At 39.7% G+C, this 16,278-nt stretch overlaps 1 protein-coding gene across 1 annotated transcript in view; it reads left to right on the forward strand.

Annotated features, from left to right (window-relative positions):
- eepd1 (endonuclease/exonuclease/phosphatase family domain containing 1) overlaps positions 1 to 14,859 on the forward strand; it is a 29,295-nt gene extending 14,436 nt beyond the window's left edge. The window contains exons 2-7 of the mRNA XM_044052006.1: positions 2,722 to 2,773; positions 9,694 to 9,804; positions 10,973 to 11,107; positions 11,550 to 11,691; positions 13,852 to 14,046; positions 14,466 to 14,859. Of these exons, the coding sequence (XP_043907941.1) occupies positions 2,722 to 2,773; positions 9,694 to 9,804; positions 10,973 to 11,107; positions 11,550 to 11,691; positions 13,852 to 14,046; positions 14,466 to 14,656 (826 nt within the window). The 3' untranslated portion in view covers positions 14,657 to 14,859. The remainder of the gene's footprint in view (positions 1 to 2,721; positions 2,774 to 9,693; positions 9,805 to 10,972; positions 11,108 to 11,549; positions 11,692 to 13,851; positions 14,047 to 14,465) is intronic.
- Positions 14,860 to 16,278: the final 1,419 nt, after the last annotated feature.

Genomic DNA, 16,278 nt, shown 5'->3' on the forward strand with positions numbered 1-16,278 from the left:
TATTGCGCGGAAGTCACAAAATAGACTGTTTTTCTTTTATTTTTATTGATAAAAACGAGCCAAAGCGAACTTTGAACTGTGACTTTATCCCCAAATTTCACAAATTCAATCCAATTTTCAACATTTTGAGTACTTTTTTTCCCTCAGGTGTGTTCATATACTTGGGGAAAATGAAAAAAAGGTTGCCTATAAGTTGTGCTGTAAAAAAGGATGTAAGACAATATTATAGTCTCTGTATATATGTTTTTAACATAGTAATGGTAAAAAAAAAAAAGCAGCCTAAAACTAAAGTTAACTTTACAGTTTTAGGATTTTCTATCCTATTAATGTTCTCAGTGTGAACTGTACAACGTTGTCAAGGACTTTGTGTTGTAACTCACTCACGCTGCACATGATGCTGCTGACACTAAGCCCGAGTGGAGCGACTGACTGCACTCAGTGAAGTGAACGTGAGTTACTGTGGTGCTCATGTAATACTGTAATGAGCAGCAGCAGCAGCAGCAGCAGCAGCAGCAGAAAAGAAAAGACTGTTATACAATGTGTGGCTGATTTCAGATTAGTGGGTTAGAGGTGAATGAGGTTCAAGTGTTGGCAGCAGCTTTATTTCGCTGTGTTGCACCACAGTCGATCCGTTTATCATCATCTGCTACTGCAGCCTGAGCTGAGGACGTGTGTGTGTGTGTGTGTGTGTGTCGCAGTGTGTGTGTAACTCACAACCCACTCTCATTTATGACATTTATTTTATTCTTAAGTCACCCTTGAAATTAAAATGTACTCGACAAGCAGCTGCAGCTGAGCGTCTGAAGATCATTCCCAGGATTAACTGTAAACCCTGAGATTATGGCTATCATCCCACTTCGACCCCTCAGCCCCACAGTTTTGCCCCACTCCTCTTGTCTTGCATGGTCACATGTGAACATAGTGTGTCTGGGCGTAAGTGTGAGAGCTTACTAGCTCGCAAAAACTGAGATTATTTACAGGGTGCACACTTCAAAGGGAGGATAATGACATTTTTCCCAGATTAACCAAATCCAAAAGTACTATAATATTAAAGTCATGAAGGCTGGAAGGACGTGTTCCACTAGGGTCCACGTGATGGAAATTCTCCTCCCAGTTTCTTTGTTGTCAGAAGAGACAACGAAGAAGACGGTAACCATGGAAACGTGCACAACCATGTGCAACTCGGTAGTCAAAGAAAACAAGGATGTGGAAATGAAGCAAGGCTCTTATTCATGGCCATAAGTGTGAGCCGCAAGACTAGTGGAACTTTAAATGAAGTTTAACTTTAGAATGGAGTAGAATAGTAGTACTTTATCAATCCCAAACTGGAAAATTAGATTGTATGTATGTATGTGACATAAAGATGAGGGGAGTAATAATAATAATAACATAGTATATTTTAATGGAAACCAAACTCAAATACTTGATTAGAAAAGTACAAAAAAGTAAAATAAAGTGTTTTGTTTTTTTGGCCTGGTCTCAATCTCCTCTCCTCTCCTCTCCTCTCTTCTCCTCTCCTCTCCTCTCCTCTCCTCTCCTCTCCTCTCCTCTTCTGTGTCGCAGCTCCTCCTCAGAGCCAGTTGGCTCTCAGAACTTCATTGCTTTTTTATTGTGCTGACTGTTGGTCTGGAAAATCATTTGAAAACTAAACAGATAAATGTTTATTGGGTCGTAAATCCGCTGTCCTTCGCGGTGCAGCTCAGGACAGCGGTCCAAACTCTCTCGGCAGGAGTTGGTCAGGTTTTTCCTCTTCGCTCGCTCTGTTGGTTTGAAAAAAAACAACAGAAAAAAAAAACACTGACTTTGCCTGATGTTGTTTGTGACTCTGAGAAACCAGTCTGGTGTGAAACAGACACAGTGTGTCAACAGTGTCTGTTTGCTTAAATATTGCATGTTTACTGTCGGTAAAACTGATGTCTCTGATGTTAAGGTTGCTCGTACTAAGGTGACAATTGGCAGTAAAGTTGTTGTGACAACTGTTTTGCATGTTAATTCGAAGAATCAGGAAGTTTATGGGAACGAAATGTCCTCTTATTTGTACTATTTCCTCCAGGGGTCTCAAACTCAATCTACCCTGTGGGCCAATGAGGGTCATGTAACAAAAAAAGTTTAACTGTGTTGGAAATTAGCTTAAAATCACATCACAATATTCTGTCACAAAAACGCAGTTACAATATTTATGACGATATTTCACAGAATTGCAAAGTAAAATTCAATTCAATGTTAAGCTGTGCGGCCATCTGCCTAGACGGGTTGGGGTGAAAGGAAAAATGGGGGACATTGATCATCATTGATATACATCAAACTGAAGAATATACATCTCCTCCTTCTGTTTAATCATGTTTGACTCGATATTCATGATGCCATTGACTGAATAAACTGGTTTGAATGTGAAGAAACGGTGTAAATAATTCATGAACTCATAAATAAAACATCCTCACACCTAAATTATCTCGCCAATAGCTCAAATTAAGTCAAGTTAGTTAGCCCAGCTTAAAAAAGTCATGATATATTTTTTTTAAATTCTGTGCTGATGGTTTTTATTGTATATAAAAAATGGAACCTTCAGTATATTGTCAATTTCAAGCATTTTACCTTCATATCGTCTCAAAAGAATTATCCCACATTTCTCCAAAAAAACAACACATTATATTTTGCTGCTGTTTAATATCACGTACAGTCCTAATTTAAACTCTGTTTCCTTTTTCTTTTTGCCTGCAGCATCAAGTTACTGGCAGTGCAGGACCTTTTGGAGCGGGAGGCTCTGGATAAGGTGAGGCAGAGCTGCTGGATCACACTGTTCGTCACGATGCCTGCTTTGATTTGCAGCACTGTAAATGCGATGAGTCACGGCTCGCTGAGAAACACTCGCTGTGTAATGTGTTGCTGTTATGCAAATGTCCCCTCTTTTCTTTCCTCTCGCCTCCCGGGTGTTTTTATCGCTTCTTCTCGGCCCATATTTTGGTCTGAGTCGTGCTCGTGTGCTTTCATTTCTATAAATATGACAGCGGCGGCACGTTGGAGTTGAAGGGTCATTGTTTTCAGCAGCAACAGTGTGAGGATTATAAGAATATAAGAATATTCAGTGGATTTATCTTTGATTCAGAATGATGTTTGGCACATTTTGGACGGACCCACAAGACTAAGACGTTACAGAGACTATAACTGTCCAACTTGTACAGCAGCAGGGGACATTTGCACGGGTCCTTGAAATCCTTGAAAGTTTGTGAATTTGGGAAATTGCCCTTAATAGACATGTGCCATTGAAAGTGCTTGGATAAAAAGAAGTTAAGTTGATATTTAGGTAACTGTCTCCCGGGTTTTGTTACAACGCCACCTACTGTTTGATGTACGGACAAACGTGGTGTCATAATTAATAGTGGTGTTGTGGACACTGTCCACTGTCGTCTCTCTATCGTTTATGTGAGATTCCGTGCAGGACAATGAGCGAGTTACATTAAGCAAAGAGAGAGCAAATGACGACGTGATGAAAATTCCAAGATCTCTGACGCAGAGCGTTGCTGTAAATCAATAAAAGTGGACGCCATCATGGGGCGAAGCGGCTCTTACAAGTTGCCCTCCCATCTTAAGCTGTGTCGGTGCATTCAGTCCTTAAATTTGAGCTAATTGGTCCTGGAAAGTGCTGGGAAAGTTTTTGAATTTGATGTCAACCAAGGTGTGGGAAACCCTAGTGTCGCGCTCCAGTTGCGTTTGTCCTCAATCAAGTCCGAGAGAATAGGGCAAAACTATATTATAATGTATTTTGAAATAAAAAACCAAATACCCAACGAATAAATGTATGAAAATAAGATACTGTACTAAAAATCTGTCTAAGCAAAAAGGGAGAATGACTGTCAATATTGTTTCCATGTGCAACCTTATTTGGAGACATTTCTAACAAATTAATGTAACGTAATTAGACCATAATATGTGACACACCGTCAAGAACGAAGTCGCTCCATCCTTGAGATAAATGCGTCATTGAATCAACTCATAATTTTGTGTTCTTATGATGTCATCACGTCGTTTCAAAGACGTTTGAAAATACCTAAAAATACACGACATTGAAGTATTTTGATAGAAAAGATGAAGGCATTTTCGTCATCGCAGTGAAATACAAATTACAAAACAGTGTTGTGTCCCGGGGCTTGTTTATGGTTATGACTAGATTTATTGTTACATCCTGGAGAAAACACACACACCTCATGAACTATCACCGGCACTTACAGCATTTATGAGTATCATTAATTACAATCAATTCTTTATTCTTTATTCACTGTAACCTATAACTGTTTACATAATCCAACCACTGTGATTCATTTTAAGTTGTTGTCGTGGAGGAAAAGGACAATATGAGATATAAAATGAATCACAACTTTGTCTCCTCAACACATAAGAAGACAAAAACAACACATTTTTTAGAGCCTGAAGATGTCACCTATAAACTCACACCCAGGATGTCCATATAAGGTGTTGTGTATGATCTATTTCCTCTATGCTTCACCAGAAGAGCTTGAAATCACTCTGTAAACTGACGTGACCTCTTGCTGTCAGGTGTTTGCTTGCTTCGTCATTTGCTCTCTCTCTCTTCCCGTCTTTGGCTGGAGCTGAGCAGCCAATCACAGTGATCCCTGTCATGGATGGAGAGCAGTGCTGATTCAACGTGCTGAATCAGTCGTAAAAGCTGCCGGCAGGACCTCCTGCAGATGCCAACAAAGTCCCAGCTTGTTCCACCTGTAGACCTTTTTAGAATGGAAAAGCTGTCAATCACATGGGTCCAAGATTTTGCAGGATCTTCCGCAAAATTGAGGGAAAAAGTTTGTCCCTGAGCAAATACCCAAGTTGCTCCTGAAGGCTGTGCTGTGTAAAAAAAACAGAGAGAAAGACAGAGCAGAGACGTGTTGCAGTATAAAAATTCAGAGTTCAACAGGCCAGCAGTGATGTGTTGCCGCTCAACCCACACTCTACTTTCCATAGAGCGTTATGTTCCTCGCTGTGGTGGATACCGTGGGGATCCGTGGCACAGAAACTGGAGCTCCGTGGAAAGGGAAGTAGGTCAGCAGCAGAGTATTTTGGAAGGAGAGCGGGAGGCAGCGAGAGGATGAGTTACCTCCGGACAAAGCTGTAGCCCACATGGACGTGTTTTCACTCAGGCAGCCTCCTCCTACACTGGCAGTTTGTCCTTGTCTTTCTCGCAGTGTGGCTTTCTGCAGAGAGAACGCTCGATTTCTGTCTTGGCTCTCTCACGTGGTCCAGTTCAGATTCCCAGAATAGGTTGATGTATTTATTATTTTTCTGCTCCAAATTTCTAAACATTAATTTAGATGTTCTGAAAAGACATTTCTATTGAGTTTTGTGCCACATGTTTAGTAACCCTACATCTTCAAAGTAAGCCACTGGATGATGATGATGATGATGATGATGACGATGATGATGATGTTGATGATGATGATATTGGAATATGAGTTTAAAACATCTGTAAACCCTTTACTTTGGTGTTCAGTCTCAGTCTCAGTCACTAGTTTCAGGTCTTCTTCGGTGCAGCACAGAGCCAGTTTAATAATTCATAGAGTCAAATAGACCATAAAGCAGGGTATACTTTCAGGATGTATATATTTTACAACTGATATTGGATGTCACATGGAGGGAAGTGGAAGTGGAAGTCACCCTCTCCTCCAGATATGATGTCTTCTGGATTAAAATGGCCAGATAAATAATTTCAGGGCTTCGTGGGGAGTTGACACTGGAGACTTTATTGAGACTGGACCTATTCAATTTAATTGTATTATTGTTCGGCCCTAGAATATGAACTTTTAGGAAACACATTGTGATCAAAATCTATTTCAGCTTTGGGTTTTCTCTCTATATAAGAAAACATCTTACTTTTTAATGTTTAATGTTTAGCTCTCACTTCCCTTTGATTTCAGACTGAAAAGAGGATGTGTTCAGTTGGTATCTGTGCAGCAGCAGCAGTCACAACTGGATGAGAGCGTTTCACTGTCTCTTTGGTGAATGTGCCATTATTAGTCACCCACACAGCACAGAGTGTGTGCTGATTTAGACTGTTGTTCTCTGTGTGTTCTGTCACTAGGGAACCATGTGTGTCTATGTGTGGTGTATTAATCATACCATAATCATATTGTTTATTAGGTTACTGTCGATAGTCCCATCCAGCTCCTCAGAAGGTTACTACAGTTTAGATTTGTTTTGACCCGAATTTCTTCCGTCATGCTTTCAAAATAGGATTTCAGATTTGTTTCGCTGATGTTTCAGACACGGTGGTTTTCAACAGGGGAATCGAAAGATTCCTCAGTGACACTTGTGAGATTCACTAAAAGACTAAAAATAAAAAAACTTGACATTGTCCTCAGGTTTCCTTGCTGAAGCCAACCTTGATTGAATAGCCACTGGGGGACGATTGTGCTAGTTAAAAAACAAAGTCAGCTTGAATGGAGGTTTATTGGAAATGGATCCACTTTTCCCTTGATTTACATCAGCAAACATTTCCATGATGAGTTCATGGTATCATTTGCTAGTGTCAGGACTCTGACTGGGCAATTTAATGAATTGGGGTCCAATTTAGAGGAAAACAGACATTTAAGTGCAGCTCAAATGAGTGCTTGTCAGATGGTGTTGTTAATAGGAGCTTATAGTTGCAGGTGACACCTCTGAATTTCCAGTTTAGCAGCTACTCCAGCTACAAGCTGTGGCACGCTACAACAGCTGGTTTAGCCAGAAGACACTGTTAGCGGCTACTTTAGCCAGAAGACACTGTTAGCTACTACTTTAGATAGAAGACACTGTTTGCTTGTCTTACTGTTAAATGTTTATTTGATGTAAAGCATGTTAAGTTGCCATTGTGTATGAAATGTGCCAAATAAAGCTGCCTTGCCTTGCCTTAGCTGCTATACACTGTTAGCTGCTACTTTAGCTAGAGGATACTGTAATCAGATACTTTAGCCAGAAGACACTGTTAGCCAGAAGCTATAGCATCAGTGTTTGTGTTAGCCAGAAAACATGGCTATAGTAGATGCTAACTCGTACATGAAAATTAATGCTATAAAACTCAGGGATAAATGCAAAATTGCCTTTTTTCAGGTTCTTCTTTCTCTTCTCACAAACACTTTAATATTTAACTTTAATTTTATTCAAGTCTATTTCAGCAACTTTTTACCAGCCAACAAACAATCAAACCTGATTAGACTGGCAAAATAGTAAATAAAACCAGTTTGATTCTTAGTAAATCTAGTAGTTAATATTAAGTTTGATTGCCCTGCTATGTCTTGCCAAAGATAGAAATAAAATGATCCACAGTCGCATGGTTAAGTGCTTCATTTCCACTTTAATTAGAATAACACAAAGCTAGATAACGCCGTGGCTTTGTCACAGAATGAAAACGTGTCAGGTCATCTCCCAGTGCTTCTGCAGCTTTATCAGGTTTAAGTGAGATAAGCTGCACTGCAATCAGGGTGACCTGCCTTCTGCCTACACTGGCACACTGCTGAGTTAGTAATAATATTCATTATGAAGCAATTTCACACTGTCAGGAGGTTAAAAACCACCAGGAGGATATACTTCCAATCAAAGTCCCCAAGGGCCATTAAGCTCGCAACGCATAAAAGGATGACAAATGATTAGACCTAAACACAGAACAGACTCATAACTCAGCCTGTTAGGACCAAAGTGAAGACACATCATGTTTTCAAGGTCCTGGCAGTGAGCCCAGACCTGTGGGAGTCACCTGCGTTACGGTCCCTCTATAACAACAGTTTAAGGTTCCCTTTGCCAACAATTTGATTACATGATTAGCAGGAAGAATGGTAATCAGTCCAGACATAGGATGTAGAACCTTCTCACCATTGTTCTGCTGTGTAGAACACGCTTTAAACACTGAAGGGAAACAACACCATTGACTAAAGCTTGAATAGCCATCAGGGGGCGACTCCACGGATTGCAAATACAAGTTTGTTTCAGTGTAAGTCATGAGGAAATGAGCCTAATTCTCACTTGATTTAGTAAACCTTTTCCTGAGGAGTCAATGGTCTAAATTCTTCAATGGAACATGACACCATTTGTTAAAATTAAGTTCCCATTTTGAAGAAAACAGGTGGGTACAGAGAGTGAACACCAGTGTGGTTGGCAAATAATATTGTCCAAATGGTGCCTGGTTGTAGGTGAAGCTTCTGAACTTCTGGTTGCAAAACATCAACATGAGGCCGTCCAAATCAGAACCTGGGGGCCTCAAGACGGGAAGTGGCTGCTTTGCCCCCCACCAAGGGCACATTGACATGCAAACTAGAAGAAGCAAGAATTGACTTTCTGATTAGGATGAACTCTACCTGCTGAGCCACAGCCAGCTCTTGAAGCACGTTTACATGCTGTCTGGCCATTGGACAACTCACATCCATAGACTCAATTTCCTGTTGGCCTTTACGCCATCGAAAAACAAACGCGAAGCGAACGGTGAGCTGGATCGTGCTGTGGTTCTGTATTTTTCCTACCTGCTGTGTGTTCTTTTCAGTTCTTTCTTTTCCGGGTCAAAGACCAGAGTGGAAAGTCCAGTCAGTTTAAGCGCATACATGCAGGAGTAATTGGACTTTGAATCAAATTATCTAGTCCAACTAAGAAAGGTTCGATTTTACTCGGACCAACATGTTTACATGACGCTCACTGAAAACCAAACTATTGTCTAAGTATGACTAAAATCGGACTTCCAAGTAAGACTGGCGGATGAAGAGGTTGCCAAGTTTGTGTGACTGCTCTGACCATATGGGTTGACTGCACTTGGGCCTGGCAGGACAATATGTTGACCAACACCGACCCCCCTTTTTAAGTAGGAATAGAACTACGAACATGAATGCAACCCCCCTGCAGAAGTATGGGAAGACTTTTAACTGGTGTCCTCTCAGACTGGGACATGGGGAGGTGTGTGTGTGTGTGTGTGTATGTGCGCACATAGGTGGGTTCCTCTTCCCCTCACAGGGAGCCTCGCCGGTTAAAATTAGAGCCATAAAAAGCAACCCGAGCCTACACGAGCACGTTCATGTGGAAAAACTCTAAAGTATTTTCTTCCCTTCCCCTCATTTCATTTGATGTGTGACTCTGTGATGTTGACATGAGAGGCTTCCTCTTGCTCACTGTATTTCCTCTCAGAGATGACTTGGGGGTTACACGAGTTCAATGAACTCTTTATTGTTTCTCAGAGACCGTTTTCTCAGAGACCGTTGAAAACATGTTTTGCTCAACATTTCTTCATCTGCCTTGAAGTGTTAAAATGAAAAACGTCTCTTTATTTACCAAACTACACAAGTCCTGGGGGCTTCTTTCTTTCTTAAAATAACTGTGTGTCGAGCAAAGTTACCACTTGACACGTCATCATTAAGTTGGTGTTCATTACTTGTGTTCATTTATTACAGAAAGTAAGTGGCACATAAGTTCCACTATTAGTATTGTTTCCATGCGACCTTTACTCACATTAAGATCTGTCCCTCCATATACGTCCACTTGAGGGCATCATAAAGTCATGTATACTCAGAGCTGAAAGCTGCTGCACTGAAAGCTTTTGTTATGATGTTTTCGCCTCAAAGAGTTTCACCTTTCTTGTGTCCTGTGGTCGTCTTGCTTGATGTTGGTGTTTGTGCTCGTGAGTTCTAAAGTGCTAACAATTCTTTCTCTCTTTATGTGCTCGTGCAGTTCTGCGTGGAGTTAAACCAAGGAACACTGGCCAGCGTACGGAAGTGGAAATGGCCTCGAGGGACGTGGAAAAGTGTTGTGTCCGAAAAACCCACGGGACACTCAAGCAAGGTACGGCAGCCATTTAAAAAAAAAAAAAAATTTAACCAGCACACTGAGTGACACATGTCAGAAAACACAACACCTTAACTTTGCCTTTTTTTGTTGTAGCTGCTGTGCCAAACACTAATTTTTTATTGAAATATGTCAATCTCGTCAGTCCTGGCCTGAATCTTGCCATTTTAAATGATTTAGTTTTTTAAGTCCAGGTTGGCAACTGTGTCTTGAGTCTGACTCTGGTATATAAAGCATGCAGTAGTAATTCAACTCCCAATCACATTGTTTGGTTGTCTGACTTTAAAAAAAGTTTGACTATCAGTTGACTAAGTCCAGCTTTAGTCACATTAACTACTATACTATATAACTAAGTATAATGTTGCTACTATATTAATTGTGTCGTGTCAAAATGCTCACCTGGTGGAGCTTCCCTGCTAATCCGTCTTATCAAATAAAGGCATTGGCCAGAGACGTAGAGAGGACCAGAGTTCATGTCCTTAGTATTTCAAACAAACAGCATGTTCTTTTTGAAGTGCTAAGGTAATGGGCTTATGTTCTGAGTTAATATCTTATCTCGCAGAAGTCAAATTAAAGGCTGCTACGCGATAAAGACGCCACACAGTGTGACGTTAAACATCATCAGGGTGTTAACAGTTCATTGTTTCATACTATTGGACTTTTCCATTTGGTGTGAAATTTTATGTAAATAACACTTATATTTTTATGAAGCAGTTTTCCCCCACAGGGATCAGTAATGTGTTTTTAAATATCAAACTGCACTTTGAATAAGTAAGAAAACTGTGACTTAGCCTCATTAGCTGACCTTTAGTATATAAGTAGAAAACAGAGGACACTGGTGTTACCCAGGACAGGATTACCTCCAGGCTGATAATGAAGCAAACAGCGCAGTCAAGCCACTGTCATGAAATCTATATAACATTTGCCTCTCAGTGAATGTACCTCTTTCTTATCTCGGCACAGATAAACGGTCATAATTGTGCTGTAATTCACTGGGTCATGCACAGAAATACACTGTAATGGTTTTTTACCAGCTCTTAAAGCCTGGAGACAATTTCACATATTTATCCCTGTGTTTAAAAGCTGAACACAAGTGATTGTGATGATGATGATGATGATGATGATGAGACAAATGTGATAATCTCCCGTGATCCTCTGTTCCCAGGGAGTAAGCTACTCTGGTTTTTTGTGGGACAGCTCGGCTGGCGTCGACCTGAAGGACACCACAGTGCTGGAAGCGCCTGTTGTCAACGGCAACGGCAGTCAGGCCTACCCTGTCCTCTACCTGGCTCACTTTTTGGTGAGTGCCAGTTACGTCTAAGAACAGAATCACAGAATAAACATTTTGAGAGTAAAGCACATTTCAGGCTCAAAAAGTAGTTTGATACTAATATTTTACAAAAAACAAAACACTGCATTTATATAATACATTTTCATTTTTCGGTTTAATATAATTTTTATTAGTAAAATAGAGATGTGGGAAAGATGCCTCACAACAAAGAAACCACTTCAAAACCAGCAAAAAGTGTTTTTTCCAAACGTACAAAATAAAAGAGCATTCATGACTATACAAGTAACATCTGTATCTACTAAATCATTTTTCATTTTTACTATATTAGTTAATTCTATGAAGCAAAGTAAAATAAACATTTGAATGTCATGTCAAGCCTCATCTTGACTGTTTGTATGTTAAATAGCCACTGAATTTTGTTAATCAAGACTTCTTTTTCCCCCCTCCTTAGGTTGGTTCATATGAGCTGACCATGGTGAACGTGCACATGAAGGCCACAGCATTGTCATCAGCAGAGTCGAATGGCAAAAACCACAACACAGATGAGGTCAAGTGTCAGCGACTCTCGCCAAGTATCCAGGAGACACTCAAAGGTCTGTTGGTTTAAGAAATCACATATGCTAATCCTTAGTAATCTGAAATAATTCGACATTTTACTAAATTATTGGTTAATCAGGTCACAGGCAACCGGTTGTAATGTTGGGGCGGATTGGTTTATATCACAGGCTTGACCAGGAGACTGTTTAATGATGAGATAAATCAGAGAACGTGTTCTTAAGATGTAGGGTTAAACATTTGTCAATAATGTCCTAGTATAGCATGTCAACAAGAAAGGTCAAAACACAATATACTATCAAAATGTCAAAAAGGTAGCATCTAGTCTGGCCAGTAATCAAAATGACCATGTCTTGGCCAGCAGGGGGTGTGCACAACTCTCTATGTATAAGTACCTCCTACAACCACACTTTTGAACACACTTTATTTAAGCATGGGTACAATCACACATTCACAGCCCACACAAACAATTCAACAACATAAACAAACTGCAAACTCTCCCTTTCTGCTCATGTGGTTGAACCCACCACTCTCCAAAGTGAGCAATCACAGGTAAAATCACAAATGAAAAAATAGAAATAGCTTTCATCTTTCCTATATCTAAGCCTGGAGTTTATTATTTTAGTTGGTATCAATTCAATTCAATTTTATTTGTATAGCGCAAAATCACAACAATAATAATAACAATACATAACAATAATGGTGATGATATGTACCCTGCAACCTGCAGGATGAGAATACAAAGAGAGAGGGAAGGAAGGAAAGACACAAACTAGGGAGAGAAAGAACAAAGAATCAAAGCACTGTTGCCTTTCATGTGCACCATCAAAGCTCTTTTGTTATATATTAACCTTCGTATGTGTCTTTGTAAAAAGTTAAAGTTTTTTTTAATCCCCTTAGGGAAAGTATTCCTCTGCATTTTGACCCAAATGGTACCCCAGACCTTTTTAGCTAGGTGGGGATTTGAACCTGCAACCTTCTGGTTACAAAACAAGTTCCCTTTCCACTTGGCCACAGGCTGTCCCAAAAGCTGCTATCATCAGAACTATCACTAACTGTGTGTGTGGAATAAATCGTCATAAAGACACTCAAGTTGTTCCTGCAGTACTTGTTCTGGTTGCCCTTTCCCGAAGGGATTATTGAGCTGAAAGGATCAGTCAGTAAAAATCTGGACAAGTCGTACAGGTTCTGATGATAGTTTTACAAAGACACATAAGGAGGTTAGTATATAACAAAAGAGCTTTCATGATGCACGTTAAAGGCAACAGTGCTTTGATACCAACTATAAATAGAATGATAGTTTTGCCTACTTGAAAGTTCTACACTTATAGTAACTCATTTTTAATTTCCAATTAAATTCCTTCCATAGTGTGGACTATTTATGACCTTAGACAAATATACCTTAGACAAAGATATTTGACAAACATTGAGAAACAGTTTGGCCTTGGGATTTTTAAGTGGTTAATAAGGATAAAGAAGTTCTTTACATTCACGTGCTTTTTGGGAATTGAACCCATGTCTTTAGATGTACAAGTCAATGCCAAACACATTGAGCTAAACAACTTGAAACTTCATGTGTTTTTCTTTTTGACATTGTCTTGTGTATCTGAAAATGTGGGCTCTTACTTATGAGATGAAGCAAATTGTATACTTCTGTTTCCAATGCAAAGAGTCAAAACCTCTTTGAAAATGTAGTAACGTTTAGAGCTATCGTATGGTTGTGGAAGTGAACCTGATAACTGCTGGACTACCACAACCTTTGGACTGTTTACACTGAATTTTGAATTAAAAAAACATCACTTCCTCATAAGATTTGAAGTTTTAAGATTGTGAAAAATTCAGATCATTGCAGGAACTGAGCTATTTATCCCAATAATCTTACTGTGCATTTCATGGTGTGTTAAAGTTTCTCATCTTGGTCAGAGTCTTTCAAGCATTGAACCCACTATCTCAGGACTTTCCTCGATTTACAACCACACCTGATAAAACCTGAACCAAACCTTTAAGTTGTAGATATGTTTTTAGATATTTCGTGTGGGTTGTTGTCGTAGGGCTGACTCGATACCACTTTTTTGTATTCAATATGATTCCAGTATCACAACCATGACTTTTTGTCATCATGACTGCAACACAATTGTCCAAACAAAGAGACTTTGCTCCCCATTCTTAAAAATGGTATACATATTTTTTCTCCACAGCTGAGAAGGAGTTGGTGGTGCTGGGAGACTTCGGCTGCCCGCCTCAGAGCTCAGAGCTGGACGTCCTGAGGAAGGAGAAACTCTGTGCCCTCGTACCATCCACGCAGTTCACCAACATCAGCACACGCTCTCCACAGGGCAACCAGTGCCTGGATAACATCTGGGTCAGCCGCTCCTTCAAGAAGATCTTCTCTGGTAGGTGCACGGACTCGAGTTCACATGAGTTCCCAACAGGTCAGCTCAATTTCAAGTCCCTTGAGACCAGAAATTCCTCCCTGACACCAAACCTGGAGCTAACAATATACTTGAATGACCACCAGGGGGCGATCTATAAAGGTCTCACTCTCTAGGTCTTTCAGGTCTTCTTCAATACAATATATGTTGATTCTGTAAATTATGTTCCCATTCAGAGGAAAATAGTGTTTTAGAGACATTTATCCATCTGTCCATTGTCTACCGCTTCATCCTCCACATCAGGGTCTCAGGGGCTGCTGGTGCTAATTCCAGCTGACATAGGCCTATGTCCATCACAGTCCATCACAAACACAATTATTTGGTCAGGATACATGTAATATTAGGTATTGATATATGTATGTTATCTTCTCTCCTGACAGGTCAGTGCACGGTCGTGCGGGAGGGACTGACCAACCCCTGGATCCCCGATAACTGGTCGTGGGGCGGCGTGGCGTCGGATCACTGTCCCGTGGTGGCGGAGTTTTACGCAGACGCGTCCCCGAAAGAGCTGAGCAGACCCGGCACGGCGGCGGTGGACAGGAGAGACATTATGCCCAAACATGAGCGGTGACAGTAGAGACAGTAGTGGTTGAGTGACATTCACAATGAGACTCTGTCCTGTCGGGAACCTGCGCTGTCGTGGAGCGTCCTGATGAATGTGAACAAGTGCCAAGATTGCCTTTTATAGTTTATCAGTCTATCACAGTGACTGGTAAAGCCATGGAAGTGAAGATGAAAAATATATAGTATATTATATATATATGTATATATATATATATATATGTGTATATATATATATATATATATATATATATATATATATATATATATATATATATATATATATATATATATATATGTATATATATATGTATATACATATATATGTATATATATGTATATATATACATATATATGTATGTAAAAGGTGATTTAAATGCAGAAATGTGCCAAACATTTTCTATATGTATATGAAATAAGGACAAATTGATATATGTTCCTCCTGCTGCTGCTGCTGCTGTGTCTGAATAATAATCATGATCCACAATCATCGCGTGAATGTCTATCAGTGGAGATAATAATCTCGCGAGAGCTGTAAATTATGTAAGCAGACATCTGCGTCTGTATTATACGACCTCTGAACTGTTAACAACTTTCTTTTCCACATGTTTCGTCTTTAAGGTGAAGGGCTGTACAGACTTCTATTTTTTGTTGTTGCAATAACTCACTGAGGTTTTACATCTTCCCTGCTCAGTTCTTGTCAGATTGTGTCACGTTATTCAGAAGTGGCAGAGTGGCGCCACCATGTGGCAAGGAAAGAGAGGTGTTAAAGAAGTAAAACAAATGGAAAACAACCATTTGCATTTGGATAATGTTGATCGATCGGTGGATACTTTTTGATTGATGCTTGATTTTGATATTGAAACATGGAAGACTTTTAAAACAGCAGATGGATTAATAATAAAAATAAAAAATGTATAAACTTAGTTATTTACTGATTCTATATTGTGATTTTCCACGTTCCCTGTTATAGCCCAGAGGTTTCTTCTACCAGCAGGTCACAATCATCAGGGTCACACTGTGCTCCTGGGAAATGTCACTTTACAATTAGAAATGCTTCTTTTTTTTAACCCATGTGCTCATCATCTGTGTTTCATTGTTACAGGAGTCCCCACAGAGAGTTCCTGTGACTCTGTGACCTGGTTTTTCTTTTTCTTGGTCCTGACATGCAGTGTGAATTATGAGGAGTGTGCCTTTTTAAAGTCAAATCTAATCAAAGGTGCACAGGAGAGAACACACAGCCAACAAACTAGAGATCATTCCAACACCAGATTAAAAGAAAGACTCAACATTCAGTCATTGTCTCCACACACACACACACACAAATATACATATGTAATATATACATATATATATATAGATAGATGTGTGTGTGTGTGTGTGTGTCCTAGGCTGGACACTGTTGGTATCAATATACTAATAAAGTTATATTCCCTTCTAATGTGCAGACTAGTGTTATACACACACAGCACAGCCGGGGGCAGTAGGAGAACATTTAATGATCTTAAATACATGGAGAGGACATATCTTCAAACAAACATAAAATAAAAAAGCCTTTTTTTTCTGTATTATTCCCAATAATAGTTGTACCTTTATTGATTAATACATGTTTTTTTAAAGTTATCAGGTAGT

Source organism: Solea senegalensis, linkage group LG20 (assembly GCF_019176455.1).
Source record: "Solea senegalensis isolate Sse05_10M linkage group LG20, IFAPA_SoseM_1, whole genome shotgun sequence".
NCBI lineage: Eukaryota > Metazoa > Chordata > Actinopteri > Pleuronectiformes > Soleidae > Solea > Solea senegalensis.